The sequence below is a fragment of the Polyodon spathula genome, chromosome 7, assembly GCF_017654505.1.
Source record: "Polyodon spathula isolate WHYD16114869_AA chromosome 7, ASM1765450v1, whole genome shotgun sequence".
Lineage (NCBI taxonomy): Eukaryota > Metazoa > Chordata > Actinopteri > Acipenseriformes > Polyodontidae > Polyodon > Polyodon spathula.
Window position 1 is genome coordinate 24,449,652 of NC_054540.1, and position 27,995 is coordinate 24,477,646.

At 36.7% G+C, this 27,995-nt stretch overlaps 4 protein-coding genes across 4 annotated transcripts; 2 read left to right on the forward strand and 2 right to left on the reverse strand.

Annotated features, from left to right (window-relative positions):
* Positions 1-2,145: 2,145 nt before the first annotated feature.
* On the reverse strand, positions 2,146-5,785 carry LOC121317796 (39S ribosomal protein L42, mitochondrial-like). The gene is made up of 5 exons (XM_041253901.1): positions 5,671-5,785; positions 5,273-5,333; positions 5,053-5,137; positions 4,715-4,878; positions 2,146-2,698 (listed from the first exon to the last, which is right to left on the reverse strand). The coding sequence occupies exons 1-5, from the start codon at positions 5,747-5,749 to the stop codon at positions 2,653-2,655; spliced, it is 435 nt and encodes a 144-aa protein (XP_041109835.1). The 5' UTR covers positions 5,750-5,785; the 3' UTR covers positions 2,146-2,652.
* A 2,962-nt stretch (positions 5,786-8,747) lies between these two features.
* LOC121317813 (protein SSUH2 homolog) lies at positions 8,748-9,797 on the forward strand. Its single transcript, XM_041253917.1, has one exon. The coding sequence runs from the start codon at positions 8,748-8,750 to the stop codon at positions 9,795-9,797; it is 1,050 nt and encodes a 349-aa protein (XP_041109851.1).
* Positions 9,798-12,521: 2,724 nt separating this feature from the next.
* On the reverse strand, positions 12,522-27,899 carry LOC121318398 (periodic tryptophan protein 1 homolog). The gene is made up of 15 exons (XM_041255010.1): positions 27,592-27,899; positions 27,333-27,391; positions 26,564-26,739; positions 26,290-26,375; positions 25,957-26,053; positions 25,128-25,238; positions 24,856-24,986; positions 24,462-24,535; positions 24,034-24,130; positions 17,579-17,640; positions 17,340-17,451; positions 15,306-15,396; positions 14,781-14,902; positions 14,099-14,204; positions 12,522-13,685 (listed from the first exon to the last, which is right to left on the reverse strand). Exons 1-15 carry the CDS (start codon positions 27,655-27,657, stop codon positions 13,573-13,575), a joined length of 1,503 nt encoding a protein of 500 aa, XP_041110944.1. The 5' UTR covers positions 27,658-27,899; the 3' UTR covers positions 12,522-13,572.
* LOC121318399 (complement C1q tumor necrosis factor-related protein 4-like) lies at positions 17,657-23,109 on the forward strand. Its single transcript, XM_041255011.1, has 2 exons — positions 17,657-18,121; positions 20,342-23,109. The coding sequence occupies exon 2, from the start codon at positions 20,347-20,349 to the stop codon at positions 21,436-21,438; it is 1,092 nt and encodes a 363-aa protein (XP_041110945.1). The 5' UTR covers positions 17,657-18,121; positions 20,342-20,346; the 3' UTR covers positions 21,439-23,109.
* Positions 27,900-27,995: the final 96 nt, after the last annotated feature.

A 27,995-nucleotide genomic window follows, 5' to 3' on the forward strand; every position in this document is an offset into this window, starting at 1 on the left:
ATATGCAATGTTTTCCAAAAATTGTCACAACTTGCCCTGGTCTCCCACACACACACACTTCATGGTGAATGTATTAGCCACAAAGCCAAATTAAGGTATAGCCATTGTATTTCTCAGCCCTGTTGTATTTGTTGAGCCGTGTTCTCAACCAAGTTCATATTGTGGGAATATTTAGCATTGACATATATATTTAATAAATAATTGATGCTCTCCTGTTACCATGCTTTTCATGTTATGTCAGCCTGACCACTGTCATATCTGAGTACCTGTTTTTGTATGGTGTCTTAAATATTTTCTAACCTCAAGTTTAATTATTCAAGTCTTTGAATATTTAGCTGTTGCCTTTGTTTTAACCTATAGTGCTTTTTTCTTTTCTTTTCTGGAACACCATACATGGAGTGTGTATGTGTGGGCAGGTATTACTATTAATGTGCCGACAAAATTTGAGAAAATGTCCCCACAAAGATAGTAACTCCTGAAAAAGCGACATTATGGGGACGTCCCCACTTTGTAAAACACCTTTTTAAGAACTAAATATGCCTTAAAAACTAAATAAAACGTGCCAAAAATGTAGTTTCTTCTTCTGTGAAATTTTGTCTGACTGGAGTTGGAAATAGTAAATAAAAATATACTGAGAGTCAATGAAAAGTACCCACAAATATAGGAATGCAAACGTGTGTCAAGTGTGTCATCATCTTTGGCCTTTTTCAATCCACTGCTGGATGAAGGCCTCCCCAAGATTATTCCACAAAACCTGTCTGCTGCATCCCTCATCCACGTTGCTCCGGCGTGTTCCCTAATCTTCTTGGTCACTTTATATCTCCTTGGTCCAGCGATGGCCTGTTCTTCTTGCTACATGCCCGGCCCACTGCCATTTCAGTTTTTTCGTTCTTATAATAACATTGCATACTTTTGTTTGTGCTCTTATCCATTCCTTCATTTTCCTGTCTGAAGAGCAAAAATGGGCTGGAGTGCATTTGGAAGATTAAGCATGTTTCTGAAAGGGAAACTACCCTTATGCCTCAAGAGGAAAGTCTTCGACCAATGCATGCTGCCAGTTTGGGATGCGAAACCTGTACCCTCAATGCAAATAAATAAATAAATACACACACGCGCACACACACACAGTACTGGCACAAATTATGGCAACAACAAATGATTTGCAGCAAGATTAGGGGTGTGGATTGTATTGTCCATTATTCCTCACTCTGATCCTTTACTTAATATCTTGGTATCCCAGAATAGATAATCATATCCTCTTTAGAAATATGCTAAATATTATAATGAACAGCCTCTTCCCACAAGTGCTGTGGTACTCCAAATATGATCCAGTTGCTACCAATGCAGAATGACTGTGAAATGTTCTATTTATTTTACTCCCAGTAATAGGTTTCTGGCTAAGGACAGCCAAAGACAACACTACATTGAACAGTAAGAGAACAAATGCCAGTCATTCAGCATTGTTTGTAAATTAACCATATTTTATAGTGGACCACCATCACAAAGTGCTTTACAGAGGTAGGCTGTGAACTGTGCATTATATACAGTCACTTACAATTAGACATTGATTTATCATCTCATCAGCAGGATGGAGCACAAGGAGATTCATTGGCTTTCTCATTGTCACACAGTGAGTCAGTCAGAAGTGAGATTTGTACCGGTTACCTTCTGGTTACAACCACTGGACCACACTACACACTCCTCACACTGTAGACAGCGAGTGACCAAAACATGGCATGGCTAAAAAGGGTGGGTAAAATTTTTGTGGTATTTGTTTAAGGCTATGGGCTTTTGTTTCCCTTGCTTTTTTCTTTTATTTTTTGAAGCAGGTTGCACTAGAAGTTCTTCAACACAATCTAAAAACTGCTTGTAAACCCAGTTTAAGAAAGATATACAACATCAGTAGTCATGCAAGGCCAAATTGGAAGACTGACAGAAACATTTAAATGTACACCCCCATATTTTAATATTAATTAGGTCATTTGACATTTAAAGGAGAATTTCTCTCCCTAAGAGAAAACTTAATGTAAACCCAAACTGCCCAAAAACTACTTCCAAAATAGCGTGACAAACAGGTGAGGCCTATTTTATGTTTGCATGTAAACTAAGTCAATGTGTTAAACAAATTCACAAGTAGGTATAAATTGTTTTTAAATAGTCAATTTATTAACTGGGTCTAATCCAAGAAAAAAAAAAAAAACAGAAATACACTTATTTCTGCTTCACTTAGGCATAATCTTATATTATCTCCATTTAAGAAATAACAACATTGGTGTGAAAACCAAGGTTTTAAAGCCAATTTCTTGCCTCTTATTTGCACTGACAATATATTTACTTGATGCAAATTAAAAAGTTGTGGTTGATTCCTGGATTACAATCTATTCCTGTGTTATAAATTTGATTAATCCACTAATGATAAACAAAATGTGACCCAAAGCACAGGAAGCAATAAGGTACTGCACCAGGAATCTATAACATCCTGCTTATGAAATGGCTACATGTACAGGAAAAAAATCAAGCAAAGGAACAAAGGATGATTTCCAATACAACAAAGTATATATATATATATATATATATATATATATATATATATATATATATATATATATATATATATAACCACCATAAATAGGAAAATGCAAGTGTTCAAAATTATCTGTCTTTGGGAGGATCAGTCTTTTTACGTCTTCTGTGATACCTAAATAAAAAATAAAAGGAAAAAAATATTTTAATTGTTGTTACTTATATTTGTAATTGAATAAGTATAAGTAATATTATCTTTACCCCTGATTGCGGGTGTTTAAGAGTACTTTTTCAACACTTTAGCTCAATCATTGAAACAGATCCGTGGGAAACTAGTTTAATGAAACTGGCTCACAGGTTGGTGTTTTTTTTTTTTTAAATCAACAGGCCACACCTGCATTATGCTGGAGCATTTTACAGCAGTGCGGAATTTCCCTATATTACATGAACCTTACATTCTTGGTTATAACAGGGACCGTACTAAAAAAAAATAGTGGTTGATGGAGTCAAGGTAGATTCCCTAAAACTCCTCCAACCAGCTGAAACACAAACTGGGATTCTTGGACAACACAAGTCAAAAAAATTGTTTCATAAATACAAGTACATAACAATTTAACCTCAAGAAAAAAAAAAGATCTATTAGTGCTGGGACGAACACTGGATTTTCATGTTCGGACATTCGCTCTTTTAATAGTCATTCATTTTCAAAAAAGAAGTATACTATATTGCTCAGAACGCAGACAGAGAGAACAAAGCAGAAGGGGCAGGGGGCGTGGCCCGTGTGTGTGCCTTTATTTTACAGCAAGACGTTGCACCATGTAACAGGTTAAGTAATTAAAAAAATTATATATATATATATATATATATATATACACACACACACACACTATATATATATATATATATATATATATATATATATATATATATATACTGTGAAAAAGTATTTGATTTTCGTCTGATTTTCTGCATTTTTGCATATTTTTGACACTGAATGTTGTCAGATCTTCAACCAAAATCTCTAATATTAGATAAAAGGGACCCTGAGTGAACAAATCATCCAGGTGCTTTTTGGCAAACTTGAGATGAGCATTCATGTTCTTCTTAGTGAGCAGTGGTTTCCGTCTTGCTGCTCTCCCATGAATCCCATTTTTGCCCAGTGTCTTTCTGATGGTAGAGTCACGAACACTGACCTTAGCCGAGGCGAGAGAGGCCTGCAGATCCCTGGATGTTGTTCTAGGGTTATTTGTGACTTCCTGGATGATTTTATGCCTTGCTCTTGGAGAGATTTTAGCAGGATGGCCACTACTGGGAAGATTCACTACTGTCCCAAACTTTCTCCATTTGGACAATATGGCTCTGACTGTGGTTTAGTGGAGCCCGAGCCTTAGAAATGGCTTTGTAACCCTTTCCAGACTGATAGTCATCAACAACTGTTTTTTCCGGAGGTCTTCAGGAATTTCTTTTGATCGTGGCATGATGTGCCTCTAGAACCTGTGTGCTGACAACTTCACTCTGATGGTAAGGGCCAAAGTTAGTCAGATTTACACTGGACAGGGCTGGCCCAAATCAGGCCTGATTTTTAACCAAAGTATTCAAACAGCTGACCCTAATTATCCCTTTAATTGAGTTGAGTTAACTAGGGGAGGCAATAACTTTGGTGTCATTTTTTCTCTCAGACTCCCTCTATATACTACTACAACCCAAAAAATGATCTGACCAAATTCAATGTAATGTGAAAAATTTGCAAAAATGCACAAAAATCAGACAGGGAGCAAACAGTTTTTCATGGCACACACACACACACACACACACACATATATATATATATATATATATATATTATATACAATTGGTCCATACAACAAAGCATATATATATATATATGCACACACATTCTAATTTGATATATCTGAACACGTCTCTGACTAAAACAAAGTTAAAGCCAGTGGATACATTTTTGCTGTGGACCTTTAATCAGTGCAGTAACTTTAGATGGGATTAAGTTTTCAAAATCCTCCAAGGATTTCAAAAACACAATTTAACTCAGAAATCATTTCTATTTTTGTAATTGCACATATTGTTTTAGAAAAGAAGAAAGAAAATACAGATAACACCTGCATTCTACTGTTACATGTATAAACTCAAAGGCTAGTACTGAAAATATTTTAAAAACACGGAAAGTACTCACTGTCCAACTGGATACCAGCGATGTTTTGTCGTATAGAACATTTTACTGAGCTCTTCGATAGTGGGTGCCTGTTTGTTCTGCAACACTTCTTCATTCAACTGAGCTTTCAGCACCTGATCATGTGTTTCCTCATGATTTTCTAAAGGGTCTGGTCGTGGGATAGGCTACAACAGTGAGGAATTGAAATGTCAGTGCACATACACTGTACAGAACCTTTTCATTGCAAGGTTTTTTTTTTTTTTTTCCATATCCAATACGTAGTCAGAACTGTCGATCAGAGTTTATCATGATTAACTTTTTGACTGGAAAAGTCCAAAGATTATTCTTAGTTACAGTACCTTTGAATGTTCATAAGGAAATTCTGCTGGAGGGTGATAACATACTATTGTTCTGCCATCTGAGGTCAAGGCAAGTTCCACTTTGCTGCAAAAGACAGGAAGAAAAATCATCACCTGTCACAAACTTCAAACAGAAATCACTTTGTGAAGCACTACAGAACCGTGTGTAATTTTACAGTGTTTCATTTAATTGTGTTCTTAGCAGTACAGATCAGCTTACCAGTTAACACCTGGAAGGGCACTGACTGTGGATTTCAGACGAACGCAGTTCAAGTTTTTACCTAAGAATAAACAAAAATGACAGTGTTTAATGTTTACAACAGTTGAGTGTCTTCTTGTTCTTTTCATGGGTTGTTTTTTATTTAGACAAACAAAACGTACATAAGTTCTGGGGTACTGAAAAAGTGAATGACTAAAATATTATTTGAAATTCACGTGTGGTAAGACATTGTAAAATGTAACCGATCTACAGCGCAGAGCCGTGCAGGTTGGATAGTAAACAGTAAGGTCACAGGCAGGTAAGGTGCGGCATCTTGCTTCCTGATGAAATATTACATTTAGTCAAAACAGACAAAATAATATATTTTATTCAAATTCTGCAGAAACGACAATACCCACCTTGAACTGTATTCTGTTTCGCAAACTTGAGTAAACTCCTGGTTATACTGTTTAACCCAAATATTTGTCGTGCGGCCATGCTTACTATGAATGGGAAACTGGTTCCACCAGTAAATATTCCGTGCAGGAAACAAAGTACAAGGCTCGCTAGCTCGTCGTCAGTTCCAGTAAAAAAAAAAAGAACAGTAAGTGCTCTCTTCGGAAATTAATGAAGACTTTAATTTCGGTAATTTTAGTTAAAATCATGTAACACATTATTATTATTTGAAATGCTTTTGCAATTGAAAATACGTTTATTTTAAAGCCACAGTGTCCAATCATGAGTCATTTTACACTGCTGAGCTTTATCAGAAATCACGACCCATCCCGTCTTGTCAAGAAATTTCCAGGTCCCATCCCGTGCCGTTTAATAAAAAGGCTGATTTCTTTTAATCTTGCTTTATGACATACCTAAGTTTCAGGGTGTATATTTTTTTGGTTACTCTATTTTTCCTGTTTTCCTTTCTCATCCTGTTACTAGTTAGATTTGTTTTTTTTAAATTCCATTCACTAATGCCATATTACCCATTAATAACAAACCACACACAACTGCTGCAACCGTTTTATTATGTATTATGTCTTGATAACAGAAAAAAAAAAGGTTTTGAGTTTCACTCCAACTTGAACACCCAATAAGTTTATTTAATCCAGTTATTTGCTGAGGTTTGCGTATTTAAATTTAGTTTAGATCTTTACAGTTATTTATTTACTAGTCTAAAGCAAGCAAGGTTGAATTTAATGGTTGGAGTAGTGACATCACTAAATGGAGTCTGTCGATTAAAATGATTGCTGTTGAACGAGGGCTATCTGTCTTCGTAAATATAAATCTGAGTACGCATTGAATTGGTATAAAATATCTCATATTGATTTAATTTTACAACATCTAATTTTCTTGTAACTCTCACAAGCTAATGTTTGGTCCTCTTCAGCTTTCAGTCCCCGCAGCTATATTCATACATCTCAACGCAAAACACAGTAAATTAACACACCTGTCCGTGTTAGAATTGGGGACTTTTATGGGCTTACTCTGTATTTGCATTGTAAAAAAAAAACTCCCATCTTTTAGTAAGCTGCACAACTTTAGTAAAAGGATATAACATTTCTGTAGCAAAATGACAAATCCATCTACAGTGAAATACATACATACATATTGTTGACAATTTGATTATGAGGTCAGTGGGGTTGACTTGATTTGATTATGAGGTTAGTTGTCTTAACAATAAAACATGCAGTTCTATTTGCACTCACTAGGGGTCCACTGCTGAAAAGCACCCAGACAATTCATTCTCCACACTTACATATGTGACACTTATGGAACCCACTGTGCTGAGAAATTAACTGGAAAACCTTGCGTTAATGGATTGGCACGTCGGAGGAATGAGAGCTATTACTGTCAAACTGTCAAATTCTGTCAGATAATTTTAAAGAAATAGTTTCATTGCGTTATTAGTAGAGGAGAAAAAAAAAAGTACAACCTCTATTTGTGGCTTTGTGATTTTCATGACATTCAGGTATTGTAGTTGTAATTGGTCTTATATAGGACTACTGGTGCCTTTCCAGAGACATTTTCTTTTCTGTATTAGGGCTACATGTGTTGAGCTGTTTGTGTCTACAGTATGTCATGAAAATCCCAATTAAAAGTGTCATCATGTAGTTAATGTACAATAGGCAAGATAGCTGAATTTTGTTTTCAGTCTTAAGAGTGTGTTATATATGTTTTGTAAATAGAGTACCTAATTTTTAAGTGCTTTAATCCAATTCAGAGATAAAAAGGAACGTGTTTTATTGTATTCTGTAGCTTTTATTAAGACATAAAAAAGTACATGGTTATAAACAGTTGACATGTATCTGACAACACGAAGAAGTAAAAGCTGGTACATAAATTAGTGGTACTAGTTTACAGCTGATAATAAAATAATAATGAAGAATGAAACTAAATCAAATTACTCTATTAAAAAACAGTATATTCAAAATTCAGTTCCATAATTTGAGTTTAATGAAGAGTTTCAAGTTTCAAGAAACAATTTAAAATTTAAAATCAATCCGGGCAAGTACTGGCCTTCTCATTTTGACCTGTTGTATTTTTAAGCGTAGTTCACATCCATTGGACAGTAAATAATAAACAGAGACACAATTGGTCCAAATTTATTTTATTATCCACAAAAACCAGCCAATCAACACTTTGCATCAACGAAAGCAATCAATTCTGTACCTGCAAATGCCGAATCAGCCAATCACAGCCTGCCAGCTTGACTGGAGCTCAGACACAGTGGCCCTGGATATCAAACGTGTCTTCCGACAGTCCAAAACTCAATGTCTCCATCTGTTTTAACCCGACTGTTATCCCAAAGTTGTTTCCATCATAAAATTAAACACTTTTCTGCTGTCTTCCGACTGGTGGAATGGATGCAACTTACATAAAGGTGGTGAAATAGCTATTCAGTATTTAAATGAGTAACCTATATGTTCATGACGCTAACGACAGTTTTTACATAATTTCAGGATTTCAGTGTGGCATTGAAAAGGTAGTCAAGGTGGAGAAAAACAGAAAAGATATATTTAATAGAACACAATAATAAAGCAAGTACACCAGGACAGAGAAAAATGACAACAAAAAAAGAAGTTAGAGAGCTTATTTTAAAAATTATTACCGGTTAAAAAAAAAAAAAAAAAAAAAAAAAAAAAAAAGTTGATATAGTAATATTTAATAAATGACTGTGACATCACAAATTGATTTTTGGTATCTATGACTACAAAATTAATACAAATAGAATCAGAACAGTAGAGCACAGCTCTTCTTTATATGTACACAAAAACTAAAATGTAAATCAGGAAAACTAAGCCACATAGATAAACCTTTCAGCAAATGCTTTTCTCTACCAATTTAACAAGTGTTTGGACAGTCGTGCCTTTACCTGATCCATTATTTTACCAGAACCTTTCCTGGTGGATAAGCAAATTACAGGGACTATTTTTCTCCTACAATCACTAACCGATTAGAGGACAGTTACATTCATACAGTATTAAATCTACAAGCAATGGAAAAAACAGATAACTGCCTACGAAATGCTTTGCCTAAATATGATTTGGACCCTTCTATATACACCATAATCCCCCCACCTCAAGAAAAGAAAAGCAAGAAGACTCAGAAAGAGGAGTTCTCCCCTTCTCAATTCATTCTTTTGTCTGATGCACAGATTCGGGCTGCCCTACTTGACTGGGTCAAGAGAAAATCCTTTCGGTCTCCAAAGGCTGCCAGAAATATGATTTTAACCGGTGTGAGCCAAGTAACTGCCTACTACTATATACTGGAAAGCTTCACTGAGTGCAGGGCCATATGTAACAAGTACGAGCCTTTCAACAAAAATGTCTGTATTGATGGGCCGGTGGAAGGAGAGGAGCTGAGCCCCTGGGAGGTCCCAGTGTTTCCATCTGAGATGTTCTGCAGCCAGGTACAATACGCGCGGATACCCCACACCGACGTGCTGACACAGTGTCCTGAATGCAAAGAGAAGAAGTGGGTGCCCTGCAAGACATGCCACGCATCTTCCAAGGTCAGGTGCCAATTCTGTCATGGCAGCGGGAAGAGTCTCAATAAAAAAAACTGTTGGGCTTGCAATGGAGAGAGGTTGGTTGCGTGTGCCACATGCATGGCCCTGGGTCGAGTGTGCTGCGAGATGTGTTTAGGAAAAGGCAAGGTCTGCTACTACAAAGAACTGAGGGTGGAGTACAAAAGGAATGTCTGCGATTATGTTCACATGAAGGCTAACATTCCAAGGCAATTGGTGCCCTGGGCACCAGGTGATGTTCTTTATGATAGCACGGCTGAGAGTGTACAAGCCCTGACCACTTTTCCAGAAGAAGAGGTTAACAAAGTTTCTCAAGAACTACTACGGCATGCTAGCACTGCTTGGCCAGACTGTCAGATTATTCAACAGAGACATATACTAAAGTCTATTCCTATTAACCACATCCTATACCAGTGGAAGAATACCTCAGGCAGCTTTTTTGTATACGGCAGTAGCAACTATGTTTATTTTGCAGACTACCCCCAGAACAAGTTTTTGAAATGCCCTTTATGCTTTTAGTGCAGCAATTTCAAAACAGGGGCCACCACAGTACTGTAATTTTCTACCTCCTTAATTAACAAGTCGTGTTTCTTGCAAGAATTATACTGCAATTAATAAAATAAATGGTAGCCATACACTGTGTCGACTGTATTATGGCATTAACCTGGCTAATTTACATGCAAGATGTTGCTTCATCATTAATAGATTCTATAATCTCTATAGGTGCAAGTAAGGTTCTCATTACTGGCGATTTCAACATTCATGTTGATTCCCCTACTTCTCTTTTGGTTCAGGAATTACTGTTTCTTGTGGATTGTTTGGGTTGTATTCAATCTGTTACCTCTGCTACTCATTCTCACTGTAATATATTAGACCTTCTGATTTCTCTGTGTTTAGACTTGACTAATTTAACTCACTGATGTTGTCATTTCTGATCATTTTTTGGTTACTGTAGATTTGAGCCTCCCCCCTAAGGTAAAATGTTTTTTTTTTTTTTTTTTTTTTTTTACCAAAATAAAGCTTGTTCCATCTATCTTAACACAGGCTCTGCTTTATGTTTCTAGTAACCAAACTGATTTTGAAGATGTTTTTGAGGCAGTTTCTAGCTACAATTCTAACCTGTCCAATGTTTTGGATACAATTGCTCCAATTGAAACTAGACTGATCAACCATACTTCTCCTTGGTACAACTCTCATCTTAGGACATTTAAAACATCTGTGCGCTGGGCTGAACGTAAATGGAGGGATACTGGCTGAACAGTATAGAGGGACATATGGAAGTCACATCTGAAGGTCTGAGTCAGAGTTAAAATAGGCAAGGATGAATTTCTGTTCTAACATCGTTGAAAAGGGACAGGATAATCAGAGTTCTTTTTAATACCTTTGACAAATTTTTATCCTGTCTTTGTTGGCTCCTAACAATAAGTTTGCTTTGTATTTCAGCAGCAAAAACAGATACCATAAGGGGGTAATTTCCACCCATAAATTTCTCTCCTGAAACGTAAATGTTGTCCGACTCCTTTACCTGTTTTTTTTTCTTCAGATTTTTCACCTATTTATCTTTACATACACATAGGTTGATTAATAAGACCAAAGATTATTCTTGTGTTATCGATCCATGGCCTACTAGTATTGTTAAAAAAAACAAAAAAAACCAATGTTGAGGGTTTTTGTCATTATTGTATTAAAGCAAGCCATTGTTAAGCCAAAAACAAAAAATATTGCTTGACCAGATAGTGGCGGGTCATTTTCTACCAAAATCTGATCTTCCTTTTTTGACTAAATTGCTTGAACAAGTTGATGCTGACCAATTACTCGCATAACTTTCACAAAATAATATACTGGAAAAATGTCAGTCTGGTTTTAGAATCGCACAGAGCACTGAAACTGCTATGGTTAGGATTGTAAATGATCTTCTTCTGAATGCTGATGATGGTGCTCTTTTAGTATTGATTCTTTTAGATCTTACTGCCGCCTTTGATACTATTGATCACCGGATTATGCTGAAGCATCCCGAAAATCTGGTGAATGTAAAGTAGGTGGCTCTTGATTGTTATCAACGTGTCCTATCTTGGTCATAATTCTACAAATACCTTGTTCATGGAGTCCCACAAGATTCTGTCCTTGGTCCTCTTCTTTTTAACATTTATATGCTGCCACTGGGTGATATTCAAAAGCATGGGGTTCAGTTCCATTGTTATGCAGATAACACACAAATAATTTTGAACACTGATACAGTCCTATCTGCTTGTTTGGCAGATATTCAAACCTGGATGTCAAATAATTGTTTTGAAATTGAATATTAGTAAAACTGAGCTATTGGTTACTTGATCTAATACCCAGCTTTGCCCTTTTGCTGGGTTTTCATGTTCTTTTGGTGACTGTCTTGTAGATTCCTCTATTAGTCTGCAGCTAGGTGTTCAACTTGACTCATAGCTTTTATTTGAAAAACATCTCTCTTCTGTGGTAAAGACAGGGTTTCATTACTTAGAAAATTACCAGTGTGTTGTTTTCTGCCCCCTAGAGATGCTGAGATTCTCATTCATGCATTTGTTACGTCTCGATTGGATTATTGCAATGCTCTTTTTGTTAATCTTTCTGCTCGCTCTTTACTTTGACTGCAGATGGTGCAAAATGCAGCAGCAAGGGTTCTTACCGGTACCAAGAGGACAGAACACGTATTACTCTGGTCCTTAAGCGTTTGCATTGGCTTCCTATCCAGTCCTGTGTTTCCTTTAAAATATTGCTGTTGACCTACAAGGCTTTGCACAGTCAGGGTCCTAGTTATATAATGGACCTTCTTAGCCCTTACATCCCTGGGAGGCAGCTTTGATACCTTATTCTGGACTGTTAAAATGCATGGTTCCAAAACATGTTACGCTTGGAGGGTGTAGTTTTAGATGTGTTGCTCCTTTTCTTTGGAACTCACAACCAACCTTTATTAGAGAATCTACAACAGTAGCCAAATTTAAAAGACACACTTAATTTCCTCTGCCTTTTCTTAGACTTACTGCAGTCTGCAATTATTATTTTTTTTTAATATATTGTACTTTTAGGATTGATTTTATTTTTATATTTATCTATTTTATTGTACTTTATGTATTTATTGAATTTAAATTGTTGTTTGTTTTGTTCAGCGCCTTAACACCTTAGTGTGAAAGGCGCTATAAGAAGTTATTATTATTATTATTATTATAATAATAATAAATTTTATTAATCTTCTATTCACTACTTCTTTAGATGTAAGGATGCAGTCACTTTATTCAGGAGGCCACTTCATAATACATGACAGATACTGCAGAAGCAATTATAATACAGAAGACAGAACATTGAACATGATTAATAGCTTTACAAAGAGAGTCACTATTATAGAGGTGGGTATGGAACAGCACTGTCCATATAGATCACACTATGGAAGAAAAGAGGGCGAAAGATTTTTTAAAAATTATTATATTTATATCCTTTGTGGCAACATGTTTTACTAGTTTAACAGAGACAAAAATTACAGCATCTTCCATACCATATAAATATATGTATAACTTATCAAATCAGGTAATACAAAAGCTTTTACCCAATAAAATCTGCCCTAACTAAATCAGTGAAAAAGAAAACAGCCAGGAGGACAATTCTGTAACATCTACTGCAAAATTGGAATTAAACACTTTCTGGAAGTTCCATATTAGGCAGTCAAACAATATCAAAAAAAAAAAATCATTGATTGGGGTGGGGACATATTTTCCAATAAGTCACAATTCTTTTCTATTAAGGAAAATAGAGGTGCAACACCATAATAATCGTTTATAGCTCAAATTTCATTTATTTAAAATGAACAAAGTTAAAAGATGAAGCAATGTTTCAGCTTTGTTCTCTGGTTTTGCATTTGGATTTTCATGAATTGTGATCAATGTTGGGATATTTAGGAAACTGATCCTGCAGGTAGCATCCAGTAATGGAATTAATCACATTACAAAATAGTTGGTGTGTGATATTAGCTACATGGTCTGGATGTTACAGTTCTTTTCTATGAAATTCTTCAAAAACAATCTCTAATTACAGTATAACATTATTATTATTTTAGTCTTTGGCTAAATTCTGCTGTTTATTTTGTCAAAGTCAAATCAAATGCTGTAGCACGGACAGCACTAACTGGTGAGCTGTAGCTGTTTTTATAGCAATGCTATAACCAATGGCAGCTTTAAATGTTTTGACCTTGGATCCACTGTGCAAGGTTTTTTTTCTTTTTTTCATACACACCGTCTGTCTTCATAGTGAGGTTCTGTCTTGTGTGGCACAGCTACGACTCCATTGCATTCTCAGTACTGCTGCTGGTGGCTTGTGTGCTACTGCCTGTTGCCTCTGGTGGTGCGCCAACCACTAACCGTTCTCGACTTCCAAATGCAGCATTCACTGCAAAGAGAAGCAAAATAACGGTACCATTCCAGAAAAATATGGGCAAGACATTCTATACTCATTACGCTTAAGATCTCCCAACAAAGTAGCCTATGTTCTGTGCTTAACATTGCGTTCTATCTAAATTAGTCATGTGATTCTCTTAATGTTCTGTACTCTACCATAGGCACTTGCACACATTTTAACCCTTCTGAAAATGTGAATTATGTACAGCTGAGAACTAAATGTGAAGTGCTGCTCAAATCCTAATGGTTGGATAAAAGGTTTTATTTCCCGGCTTGCTGTTAAGATGCTGCTGTTCAGGTTATAGCAGCTGGTTTACACTTGGCAGCCTTATTTACCATAGAATATTAAAATAGGTTTGTTTCCTGTATGAACTTTGGCATGTATAGTCTTACTATATACCATACCTGCAGCTACATCACTAATATCCCAAACGCGTAATCCTTCCTTTTGCCCACCAAACGCATAGACAAAGGGTAGGTCTGGACAGCAAGAGGCACAGAACAGTACTCCCTGTGGATGAAATGAACAGATTTCAATAGACAGTGTATGTTTCAAACTAATGTTCACTTTTCACTGAATTCAGACTGGATATATCATCCATCAATATTAAACACTCAACAGGGCTGAATCTAGAAATTCTAAAAGAACCTTCAAATTCTATGACAAACGTTTCGACTGGAAGTCCTTTCCAATGCTTAAGATATGCCCATCTGTGGAAATGAGAGATATTAAAATCTAATAAATAAGTGCCCCTTTATCATTGAGTGGAAGATCTTTGTTGTTCTGTGCTTGTTTTATTACTTTCAAGAACCCCTTCTAACACTAGCTTTAAGATGTTGCTTCCTGGAACCTAATTCCACCTTGTGATATAGGTCAGACTGCAGCTAAAATCGAAAGATTGTTCTACAGCAATCCTTCAATAAAGTTATTCAAAAACAAAATGGGAAGCCAACATTTATGGTGCTGATGTGAAGAGGAGGTAATAAATACATTAATTGTAAAGGAATGACAACTAAATCTTTAAAATAACATTAACAGTATATTATATTGAAATAAAATGTGTATGCATAGATCAGCGGGACTCACCATTTTCATATCTCTGGAGTGGATAAGACTAGGCTTGTTTCCAAGAATATCCCAGATCTTCACATGCTTATCTGAAGAGGATGTGACTAGGCATCCCTTTATCTGACTACTCAGGTCTAATCCTGTAAAAAGAAGAACAAAAGCACATTGCTATTTAATAGTGCAAAACTGAACTATATTTAAGATACACTAGTGCCTGGTTTATAGAACTCATGCTGCAGATCTAATTTTTAGCTTAAGTTGGTAAGGTTTTATTGTGTACATGAATTATGTATTGAACTGACAACATGATCTTTAATACATTAATCCATTTTATATAGCAGAAAATGAGATAGCTTTATGACTTGGTGGAATGCACAATTAGTGAATTGTCTTGCCTTGTCTCACTGTCTGGCTATGAACATTTTCAATGATTCATAGAATAACCTTCTGAAATATTTTCAAAGGAATAATTAACTGCTTTGTTTACCATGAGGGGTTTTATACAAGTAGTTTTAATCTGCAAAAAACGACAAATAAGCATACCTGATACTTCACCGTCATGAGCTTTGAGTGTAAAGACAGGCTTATCTGATCGTGCATCTAAACAATACACAAAACCATCTTCCGTGCTGGCCTGAAAGATACATTTAACAATGACAATGATTTAATTAAAATGGTTAAGTTTAAGTTAAAGGGTAGACCATTACCATTAGCTTTGTTACCAGTGCTTGGTTTGGGGTTTTAAAAGCTAACTTTTTCCAATGTATTTCTTCTTATCTCTGTGTCAAAAGCCTTCATTTTCCATTAGGACCAATTGCAACATACAGTACAGGCTTCTCTTGGTAAACAGCAACTTCCAATGGCAAATAACAGCAAAAAGCCCTGTTTATGGGTCAGAGCTTTAAGAACTGAAATGGTCATTGCAAGCAGAGGTATACCTGGGTTTGCCTATCTGGTTATCTGTTTTTAACAGCAATTGTGCCTGAATGGTCATCTTTTGGTGTTTACATTTTCTTTTCTAAAGATGTTTAAATGTTATTTTACAACACAGACTGAGGGGTATATAGTATATGCCTTGAAATGAATGGGAACCCATTCAGGTATTCTGTATCTATATCCAATTACCAGAGTTGTAATGACTCCAGTCAATGACTGCAAGCAAAGAGTCGACTCCCTTCTCAAAAGAAAAGTCTCCATCTGACTCGAGTCATTACCTTTGATAAAATCAACAAACATATTTTATTTTTCAATACATGCAGCCCCTATCTAACACAAGCAGTCATCTTGTCATTTTGCACATAAACAGGTTCATGCCATGGTTGTTAAGACCATTGCTAAGGAAACAGAAAACACCTTTCTAGTCTACAGCACAGTTCTGCGATCATAACGTCACAAGCAGCAGGGAGCCCAGGAATCAAAATGTGTAGGCGGGAAGCAAAGACAGAGTTCCGATCACTGAAAAACCAGAGGAAAATAGTGACTTCTGAGTTTTGTCACAGACACGAAAAAAACCAAAACAACAACAACATGGTGAGTACACTAAAAGTACCTGCGGTGGTAGAGTTCGCTTTTAATAATTATAAAGTCGACCTAGAGAGAAACAAGCAGACTGCATCCTGTCAGCACTGTAAAGCGACAGTATGAATAAACTGCATTCAAAACACAGCACAGGTAACTGCCACTAATTTATACTGGTAGGTTTTTTTATTTTTTCAAATGGCTAAAATGAGAATCTGAATTACTCAGGCACAAGCAACAGCAGTATTTTTCCAAAATGTGTAGGTAGTCGATATTCAATATTTAAAAATAAATAAATAATGCCATGGCAAATTAAACACCAGGGCAGAAAAAGCACTAATGATTTGGAGTTATTTTTCAGGTTTTGTTAAAATTTTGCATATTTAAAATTTTATGTAGATGTATATTTCAGTATGAGACGTGACTGAAGAGAAAATTAAAAGATGAATTTGTTTTTGTACTTTTTCAGTACAGTATTGTGTGTTGTTATGCCATTAGGACTCCAGACATACACCTTTTTATAATGTTTTGTGCTTTTGTGAAACAGTATCAGTTATTTAAAAATGTCTAGTTGAAAAAGACACTCCATAGCTCAGCTTACACTAAGAGGAGAGATATGTAGCACAGATTCTGTTACCTGTGAATTATATAAAACTGAATTACACACAATTTTGCCACAGTTTCTTTATTTTTCTATTTGTCTTCTATGTGTTAAAACATTGAAGTAATACCTCAACATGAAATTAAATGCCACCAAATTTCCTTTAATTTGGTTCGAGCAGTTTAGTGACTCGACTCGAGCTTGGCATGTCAAAAACTCGACTTTTTACTCCCCCAAATACTTGACTCCCAATTATGGTGACTCGTTACAACTCTGCCAATTACAAGTGTCTGTTTAAAAGTTATATTGCCAGTTTGATTAACTGAAATCAGAGTAGAACAAACGCACAGAAAGACACCTGGCTGGCGTAGTCCAGTACCAGGATTGTAGCTGTACCTAAAAAAAACAATATTGTTTGAATAAAATGGAAAGAAAGTTCCAATGCTTAACAAGCTTACCAAGAAATGCCATGGAGAGAAATGGTTCCAGATCACTCGCTCAACCTGACCACTAAACCTCCATATCCGGTGGTTGTCTTGTGGACTTCTACAATCGTAAAGAATCGCAGACCTGGAAAAAGGGTAATAAATAAACTAAATAAATCGAGATCCTTGAACTGAGTGAGTGGCATGCTAACCACCCACAAGAAAATGTTAGGTCTTCAGCATATTGCATTTGATGCTTAAATGTTGCTTACTTGTCAAAAGACCCAGAAATTAGTGACTGTGCTTCAAATGGATGAAATTTCAAAGCCTGAACCTGAAAAAACAAAAGTCAGTACGTATGTTGACATGACAGAACTATGAAACAGTTTTTAGCAACAAAGACTGGATTCGCATTACCAGTCCTTCTTTGTATGATTAAAACACCTTTGGTGTCACATTCAGCTCTAACAATGAACTACATGCTATATTGGCAGGCAAACCTCTCTCTTTTTTTAAAAGGCCTCTGTATTGTAGCTGCACATCATGGATGCATGGGCCACTCTGAAGGGTTAAAAGGGCTTGAAGGGTATAATTTGGTAGCTCCTCCTCCGCTTCTGAAGTTCCTTACTGTTCAGCTCCCAGTCACATCAACACAGGCTAATGAAGCGCCACTCATCTATGGAGCAAAGGTTGTGATTATAGCATGCTAGGAGGCTGACAGGGCTCTGCTTCCACCAGTCATCAAACTGACCTGAGCGCTCCACTTGCCTGGGGGAAACCTTCAACATCTGCTCTACACTACTTTGTTACAGCAGGTAGGGATCTATTTGACTCATCATTTTTTTATATCCACATTTCTATCTGCAGTATGGCATGACACACACACAAAAAAAAGAATTGCATCAATCTGATGGTGCTGAAGGCTGCCAAGTAAAATTGTAAGTAATATATTAATCATATACAAAGATATACTGAAAACCTAACCTTTTTAGTATTCCTGATACTGGCACATTGTTCTGATAATTAATTATAATGTATTATTTTCATAGTTTCCAACAATATCTATTTTATGTATTTACTGTATGTATATCTAGGTTATCTTGATTTTCCACCACTATCTAAGTTTCAGTTTTATTTGCTTGTAGTAACAATACAGACAATCACATTTTTGCTTTTGTTGCGATTAAATCTCAGAGGCTGGCAGACTCTGGCCCCTGTTACAATTCACATAGCTGCTTGTGTTATTGCAGATCACAGGAAGAGTTGTACTGGGCAGAATTACACAAGTACCTGGAGGTCAGCTGAAGGTGCTGCACAGTTTAACTCCACCATGATACGCAGGCTTATTTACAATACAGCAAAAACTCGGTACGGGACATGGATTAACAAAGTAACATAGAGTCTCCAGCAGTCATGTTCAGTTTAACACTAAAATAAAATTAATTGGTGTCAATTTTGTAGATTCCTCTGCAGATAAACCCGTGTGTCCTCTTTGTCATAGAGCAGACCATTTTGTCAATAGTTTGTTCACGTTACTCAAAAGTACTTTTATCTGTAAGGACATAAGCTTTCATAAATCACTCTGACATATCAAGGTATCTCCTGGGTCAAGTAAACAGACACAGGAAAGCCTGGAAATGATGGGAACCTTAAGAAAAATGTACAACACTCTGATCCAATAACAAAACTTCTAATTTTGATTTGGGTCAATAAAAAAAACATCATAAAAAAACACTATGCAAGTTTACAGTAAGGGATTTGGAACCTGGTGAACAGATTCCAGCCTTTTACGCAACACATTCTTAGGATCACACAGAACATACTGTACTGTCTAATGCACCCAATAACAGCAATATATAAACGAATCAAAGATTACTACATATTCTGTGTTTATTTTCCCCTGCTGATGGTGCAGTTTACCACAGTTTGTTGCAAAAGAGGTACAGCACACGCCCCAATCCCACACCATTCCTATTTAGAGCAGTTATCAGGATTCCTCAACACCTCCAAACTCCAAAAAAGTGCTTTGGGCATGACCAAAAAAATAAACAAACACAAAGAGAACAAACATTGAGAAACAGAAGTACTAAGTATAAAATTATTTTAAGTGACTCATGTAATCATTACGGTTATTGTTATGGTGATATTAACCAGCATTTACAAGACTGTAACAGGCACTATTATCGTAATTACAAAGCAAACACTACTAGGGCAACATCTGCATTTACAAACAGCTCTTTTTCTGCAGTGGGAAAAATGCACTGGGGTGCTACATTATTACCAGAGGAGACATAGGAAATATCTGCATAATTATCATGTAGCTGACCATCTGTACCACTTAGCATCCTGTGAACGGTCACCAGTCACCCAATATGCAATCTTTAGTCTACCAACTACGCTGGCTGGAGATCTGTGCTTAAAGACTATGCCTGAGATCCCCCCTGACAGAAATGTGCTATTGTTCTAGCACACAGGAAGAGATGAACCAGTGTGCAATACATCACATTCTCCCAGTGCAGTTAGAACAGACAATACCAGCCGTATCAAAGCATCTGTTGCTTCCACTCAGCCGTTCCGTTTGATGACTCGTATTGTTTTGACAAGGCTCAAATCAGACTTCCTGATATTTCTCTTGTACTGGATTCGTCATGCAGAAACATACTGGCAACTGTGCTTAGAATCCACAGACCCTAGAAAAAGCCATCAGTAACAAATGCAGTACTCAGCCAGGGTTAAAGTAAAGCTGTAGAAGCATGTGTGAAATATTAACATCACACTGCAAACCAACTAAGATTGCAAAATATATAAAACGGAGGGATGATAGTAATCATAAACTGTGTCAAATAAAAGCTTGAGCTTTCTACTGACTGCGACCCCCCCCCCCCCCCAAAAAAAAAAAAAAATAAATACTTGTTACATAAACATGTAAAATCAATATATGTATGTGTTGTGATGCAATAATATTTTTGAAAAAATACTGAAGCACAAAACAGAAGTAAAAAAAAAAAAATACATATATCTTTATGTTTTCACAGGTAAAATGGTTTTAAAAAGTGTAGTCCAAGTGGTGGTTTCTTTAAGCTGCTTCCTACTTTATCAGGCCACATGCACACCTATCCGAACAGACCCAAACCTTCGTTTTCAATCCGCTTTCTCAGCTGCCAGGACAAGCAGCATGTTGGGAGGGCCCCAGAAATCTGTCACCTTCGACAAGCTGTTGGTTAACATTGGGGATGATTTTAATCCGGACTCAGGAAGGTTCCGATGCAGGGTCCCTGGGGCTTACTACTTCTCTTTTACAGTGGGAAAGTACCCCAAAAAGCTGCTCTCAGTCATGCTGGTCAAAAACAGGCAGGAGGTTCAGGCCATTGTGTATGATGAGCACAACCATAAAAACCGCAAGGTGCAAAGCCAAAGCATCATGCTCAGTTTGAAGGCCATGGACACAGTGGAGCTTCTTCTGCATGACAACCCCAGGTATGCCTTATACAGCAACATGGGGCCGTATACTACATTTACTGGCTACCTGATCTACCCAGACACTTCTGATCTTTACCTAAGCAACCATGTGGCTTCCCAGAACTTGGAAGACCATGATCACTCAGGGTGTCACTGCCACCATCGATCAGTTGTAGAATCTCCGAATACTCTGCAATCAGACAGAGGGAAGGATGAAGTCCCTCAATCTGCGTTCTCTGTGGCCAGGACAAACTCGCTTCTTGGAGAGGACACCAGCAGACAGCACAGTGCCGCAATCCCTTTCGAAATGGAGTACGTTAACATTGGAGGTCACTTCAACATGTCGTCTGGGATTTTCACCTGCCGTTTCCCAGGTGTCTACTACTTCTCCTTCAACGTTGGCAAGCACCCATTGCGGGCCGTTTCTGTGAAGCTTATGAAGAACTCCAGGGAGGTGCAGGCCATGATCTTTGACGAGGATGACTCCAAGCATAGGGAGATGCAGAGCCAAAGTCTGATGCTCTCTCTCCAGCATGGTGACATAGTTTGGCTCTACAGTCAGCAGCATGGGCGCTTTGCCCTTTACAGCAACTACGGCAGGTACATCACCTTTACTGGATTCCTGGTCTATCCTGACAACAGCCTGTTTCATACTCAAAAGCAAACTTTCTAATGTTCTATTCTAAAACACATAAGCCACTTTCTGGCACTCTCTCATATTAGAACTTTATTCTTATACTATATGTAGACTATATACTGGAACCCTGTTTAATATGTATTGCAACCACTATGTTCCAGACAATTGCTGTAAACGTATACAATTCTGTGCTATATATTGCCCAACTCTTTGAGCTCTAACAATGCTTTGTAAGGAGGTTTAAATAATCTTTGGCCTTAATGCCAACTGTGGAAAGCTGGCTGATTAGCGAATGCTACTGAATCGTTAGTCAACATGCTGGGGGATGATGCTTCCAATATATTTTATTCACATTAAACTATGTTAAAAAAAAACAACAATTGAATTAAAAAAAAAATGTTAATGTACAGTCAAATAAAGAAAGTTTAACAAGGAACCAAGCTTCAAATTCCCCAGAAACGTTCATTGTTACACCATTACAACCAAAAGAAATGATCATATCATGTATTATTGACAACTTTTTTAAATTAATAAAAATATATAATGTATTTCTGCTTATTAAATGGTGTTTTAAATAAATAAAAATGAAAAAATAAATCCACTGTGAAGTACCAGATAATAAAGGATGTACTGGGTAAAAAAACTAAAGAAATATATATAAAATCTGGCATTTACAAAAATGATGAATAAACAACATTTGCTAATTTTTGTTTTGTATATAAACATGCTCCAAAAAGATACTCCAATGTGTTGCTATCACTTAATGATAAACAAAATAAAGTTAGAATCAGTTCAAGCAAAAAGCAGGATATCCCGGGTATAAATGCAATGGTACCTTATCATGATGTAGAATTTGCATTTAATTTCAGAAAATGCTTGATGCAAGTTGCAGTGCAACACCATAATAATAGAACATCAAAATTTCCATTCTTTATTCATTTAAAAAAAGAAAAAAAGTTAAACAGGGCAACACTTTAGTCAAACGGCCTTCATCGATACTGAAACGGTCATTAAATATAGTGGCCAAGTCACAAATAAATACCGTGAAAGTTTATTGACATTTCCCAAGCTTCAGCAGCCTAGCGTCAACAGTGCACCATAGTGCACGTGCAACACCAACTTTAAAAAGAAAATGTGTGCCGTGCACTACCTGTTCCTTTATTTGGATGCTGCGCTGTCTGAATGTCAGTAAAGGGTTGCAAGACATTCTTTCTCTCAGCCAGCCCGTTGCCATGGCGATAGTGTGTTTGTCAGTCATGTGTGTGCTGTTCTGAATCTCCATTGGCTATAGGTACGAATTATTGTGTTTTTCTGAAGTCAGCAGCCGGTACGACCCACTAGGTAGAGGTACCTTCAGTTTTTATAATTTTTTGTGTGATCCATCAAACAACTGACAGATCCCCAAGCTTTATAAAAATGTATTCTGCATTAGCATTTTGTGACATTTGTGTTGTATTTAGCAGCAATTCATATCTAAGAACGGTAGCAGACATAGAGGTGAAAGAATTAAGGCAATTAAATTGAAGAAGTAGACAAATAATAACGGTTGCCTTATTGCAGATATTTAACACCAGCTTAACATCAAGTTAGAACTGTTCCGTCTGAACACAGAAGCCAAATATATTATGAAACTGCAGTGCAGGCATGTGGAATGTAAGATTTGTTTCTCCATTAGTTTAGACATTGCATATTACAGCATTTTTATTACATATTTTATAAGGGACATATATAAATATAATATATATATTATATATATATATATATATATATATATATATATATATATATATATATATATATATAATATAATCATATTATATATATATATATACACACACATACACAGATAGACTCAACCAGAATAGCACCACATTGAACAGGATGAGACTAAACATTTGAAGGAGTCTCAGAATTGGATAAGTTGGTTGTGTTTTACCAACCAAAAAGATAATTCCTTGCTTCTGAAAAGAAAATGCCAATATATTTTTCCTCTGGGACTGTCTTTCAGGAAGTCTCACTAAAGGTGGATTTTCTGTAATGAAGTTGGTATAGAAAGTGAAACCGCTGCACACGTTTACTGCTATACACCATAAACCCATCTGCTTTTAGCTTAACACTTGTTTTCACTTAACTGTCTTAAGTAGACCACCAGAGAGGTTTACATCCTGTAAAATAATGTTGCCTAGAGTATTTTCCTTAATTAAGTAGCTAAACATTGACATCACATCAGGGAGAGAGACTCAGATTTCATTTTGGAGCAACTCAAACCCCTTGTTTTTGAGCCTCAAGACAGCAGCTAATTTTCTACGCCCCCGTAAAGCTTAGGATACACGAAGGAAAGTGTCCTTTTTTTGCCTTGCTTACTATTCATATACATAGACACATAACCCTATTATATTCATTTAAGCAATTTGTTTAACAGAAGACTGCAGTGATATGTGTGTGTTACTGACTCCATGCACGCTGTGAATAATTAGATACACAATCCACTGGTGCTGGATACCTTCCATCTACTTTATAGTATAATCCCCATAGAAAACCCTGAACTGCCCCTTAGCCTTCTGAGCATTTATTAGGCGAATCAATAGCAAGTTTTTCAGAGCCCTCGTTTAAGATACAGTTCCACCTTACCTTGTCTGTGTGTAATGTGAGAGTTGAGGCTGGCTTGCCCTGTGCCATGTCCCACAAAATTACTGTGTTGTCAGCTGATGCACTGGCCAAAACGTTCCTAAGGGAGAACAAAAAAAGAAAAAGCCTGAATAGGTTCTCAAATACTTTGCAGTGCCATAGAAACACTGACTGCAGGGCATCTGTGTCCAACAGACTCCAATATGTGAAATGTATCTCACACACAATGACATGCAAATGCATTACTGTATCCCTCTCAATATCATACGGTCACACTTCAATTTATAAAACAGAGGTAAGGCCGATAGCATTGTTGGCACCTGGGATGCAAGCCATTTAGAATCTCACAGAAAACAAACCTCAAAATAGATCTTCAATTAAAATACAGTATATAAAAAACAAGATAGTACAACAGTCACCCTCATTCTTACCTAACCAGTTTGTTCCATGACAGGTCCAGCACAGCGTCTGAATGTCCTTCGACTGCAGTCTCTGCAGCAGCACCCTGAAATAGAAAACACAGTATTTACAACCCGTTTCATAGTTAGCATGGCACTGTCAATGCCCCCAGTAACTAACATCCATCAAGTTTGCTAATTTAGATCCCCAAGTGGTATAGCATGTACAATACTTATAGGGAGAGAGACACAGGGCTGAAGCATTTGTCTATTAATGCCTACAACCTGTATATTTCCTGCTGTTTTCCACCCAGGCAACAGAATTCACACTTTCACCATGGGTGCTGGTCCAGGTTTCTAATGATTTTTCATAAGATTTCTCCACAACTTTGTACCAATAATTTGTCAAGCTATTGAAGTAACCTACCTTCTTGCTCCTCTTTTTCTTCTTTGTTATTTTTTTACTGCCAAGAGAGAAGACTGGCTCAAGACAATCCACCACATCCAAGTCCCACACGTCTATCACTGGGGTCATGTTACCAACAGCAGCATAATTTCCTGAATGAGTTGGAGGAATGAAACACATTGTAGGAAATAATCCAAAACTACAAGGGAATACATTGTTTAGTTTAATGCTCTTCGCCATTGCCATTAAGAGCACGGGCCACTGCAACATCTTTTTTTTGCAGATTCAATTACCTGTTCCTTCTTGGGGGTTAGGGTCAAAGTTCAGCCACTCTACACACAAGGGGTACGCAGGCAAGATAATGTCATGATGCACATAAAAGGAGTCCTCTTCATTATTGTACACTATAAAGAAAAACATGACATACAGGTACACAAAGGTACACTTATTGGGATTAAATTATAACCCTGGCATACTGTAAACTATTATGCATACAGATAATACCACCCATAACCAAACTGAAGGGAGACAAATACAAAAAACTGTTTTCTATTAATGTTTGAGTTTAAAGCAGCGTGTCACTGACTTACTGTACACCCCCCACTTCAGCTGCAAATACAAGAGCTATCAAGATATTGAAATTGCCACACAAAAACATATATTTAACATATAAAAAGCAAGGATGGAAATAACTCTTATTGCATAGCAGTTTAATCCATTATTGGTTTTATTATGGGTTTAAAAGACACACCTGAGCATGTTTTCTATACACTGAGGCTAATCAAGATTGTAGTAAAACCTGGACTGGGTGAAACTGCTCTGCAATAGGAGCCTTATTTCCATCCCTGAGAAAGATTCCTCCAGATTCTGATACACTTGTGTTAAGAATAATAAACCAGTTAGAAAGGGGAACAGTAAATATGAATGGCATTTGAGGATTTTCCATCACAATTATTTTTCTAGGCTTAAATGACATAAAGAATGTCTATAGCATATTTAATCACAACTGAGTATGTATCTTCCTTATTTGGATGTAAATTTGCTACAATACTTTCAGGTAAGAGAAATTACATTTCAAAAGTTCACTTTTACACGAGCACGAGAACAGTAGGGCAAACTAACCATGTATCTCCAAATTACAGCAATCCTTCTCAGCTCTGCCTGCGACAACCAGGTTGTCATTTGATTTGATCTGAAAATCCTCCCGTTCATACTGATCCTTTAAAAAGATAAAAGCAACAGTTCATAAATCCACAAGATATAATACCCAGTTAGTGGTCACATGGTCTGCATAAACAAAATAATACAGCGTCTCATTTAGAAAAGTTCTCAGCAGCATTTTCCGCATCCAAAAAAATAAACATCAATTTCTAAAGTTCCTGCAGGTCACAATTAACAGTTACTTTAAGGAATTCAAGGTGGAACTTGCTTATGTTAAATATCACCCATACTTACAGTATCCTTAATGGTAACGTAAGGGTCCTCGTCATTATTTCCATGGACTGCGAGGCCTGCTAGGCTATCGCCTAGATTTGTTGCTTCTAGTAAAAAAGAAATGGATGTAAATCGGACCTTTAGATTCTGTTCTGGGGCTGTATTTCACCGCAGGACGATTAGGATATAAAAGGCAGAATTTCTATAACTATAATTAAAAAAAACAAAAAACAATTATATTATATATATATATATATATTTTTTTTTTTATATAATTTTTAAGAATCTAACTAACCAGTGTCTTCCTCATCATATTTATCAAGCCCATATTCTGCTAGTTCGTCTTTATCCAGTCTCTCATCAGTCTCATCTTGTTCCTGTAGAGCCGCTGTCTCTTCACTCAGTTCTTGTGCACTGGCTACCCCCTCATCGTCTTCATCATCTAACGCTTCACCATCTTCACTTTCTTCTCTGAAAACAAGAAACACATTGAAATTTTCAAAGATTCTCTGTATATCTGCTGTCTTGCAAAGAAAAACACAATACACGGTTACATAATGTGCTAAAATTACCTTATCTTACATTTATAAATGTTGTCATAAAAGGTTTCATATATCAAAAACACAATCCCATTGAAAAATTATTTTTTGTCATAAGAGCTAGGACAGTAATTGTTAATCTGCGGCAAGTAGATGGAGTATGGTATGTCACATGACACAGTGGCAAACAAGTTTCAAGAGGTGCAGTTTGAACGTTTGTGTCTACACTAGTCAAAACTACCTTTGAGGAACAAAGAGATTTCACTGTAATCAGGTTTTAGTGCACATGCTGCTAACCTACCAGAGTGTAGCAAGCAAGACACCAACTAGGAATCACAGGGTACTTTTAACTGAACAGGATACTATACTGTGGTGTTAATGTGTGGCCATCAAAAATAATAAACTAAGTCATAATAGAAAAGGCACTTTATAAAACGAGGAAATCTGAGCCAGGGTAGGGAAATTAAAGAAGGCATGTCAGGGAATTCAGATAAGGTTTTATGTAGTCTAAACAGCTTATCTTACTCCATTTGTTCTTTGGCTTCACTGATGAGACGCTGTAGTTCATCTTTACTTAGTTCAACCTGTTGAAAAAAAAAAAAAAAGTTTATCCAATTGGCTTTATAGTACAGAATATAAACTGAAAACTAAAACATTTTCCCGCAGCCTGTGGTATACTATTTATGATGTGTTGGGCATGGAGTACAGTAAATATATAATACGCAATTTAACAACAATATTATCAGGGCGTGTATATTATAACAGTTAAAGTAATGAAGCTTACCTTGTCGGGTGTTTCTTTGGCAACTCCTTGCTTTACCCATCCAACACAAGTGATCTGGCAGCTCATTGTAGATCTCTCTTACTTTACGCAGATTCTAAAATACCTCAGAATTTGCTGGGTGTTTTATGTTTGTCTGTGCTTTCCTTTGAAATGTAGATGACAATAACTCATTTATGTACGAACGCACTCTTAAAGACCCCCTCATACAGTCTTGGCAGATTTTCACATGTGTAAACTAGACATGTGGAAGGGCTATGCCAGCTGTTTTCTGCAGGCGCGCCTCTATGACAGATGTAGCTGTCTTACGTACTGCCTGTTTCCAGGCAGACAGAGAGACGTTTTGCGTATGTTTCTATGATTGTGGTGTTCAAAAAATATGCGACCTCAAAAACAGGCTTCCCGGT

Coding starts and splice junctions, on each gene's coding strand:
- LOC121317796 (XM_041253901.1), bottom strand. CDS start 5,749: ATGGCCGCACGACAAATATTTGGGTTAAACAGTATAACCAGGAGTTTA. Junction 5,138..5,272: donor GCCCTTCCAGGTGTTAACTG/GTAAGCTGATCT, acceptor TGTCTTTTGCAG/CAAAGTGGAACTTGCCTTGA. Junction 2,699..4,714: donor CGCTGGTATCCAGTTGGACA/GTGAGTACTTTC, acceptor TTTTTTATTTAG/GTATCACAGAAGACGTAAAA.
- LOC121317813 (XM_041253917.1), top strand. CDS start 8,748: ATGGAAAAAACAGATAACTGCCTACGAAATGCTTTGCCTAAATATGAT.
- LOC121318399 (XM_041255011.1), top strand. CDS start 20,347: ATGGTTTTAAAAAGTGTAGTCCAAGTGGTGGTTTCTTTAAGCTGCTTC.
- LOC121318398 (XM_041255010.1), bottom strand. CDS start 27,657: ATGAGCTGCCAGATCACTTGTGTTGGATGGGTAAAGCAAGGAGTTGCC. Junction 25,239..25,956: donor CTGTAATTTGGAGATACATG/GTTAGTTTGCCC, acceptor TTTTCTTTATAG/TGTACAATAATGAAGAGGAC. Junction 15,397..17,339: donor TCTCTCCATGGCATTTCTTG/GTAAGCTTGTTA, acceptor TGTATCTTTCAG/GCCAGCACGGAAGATGGTTT.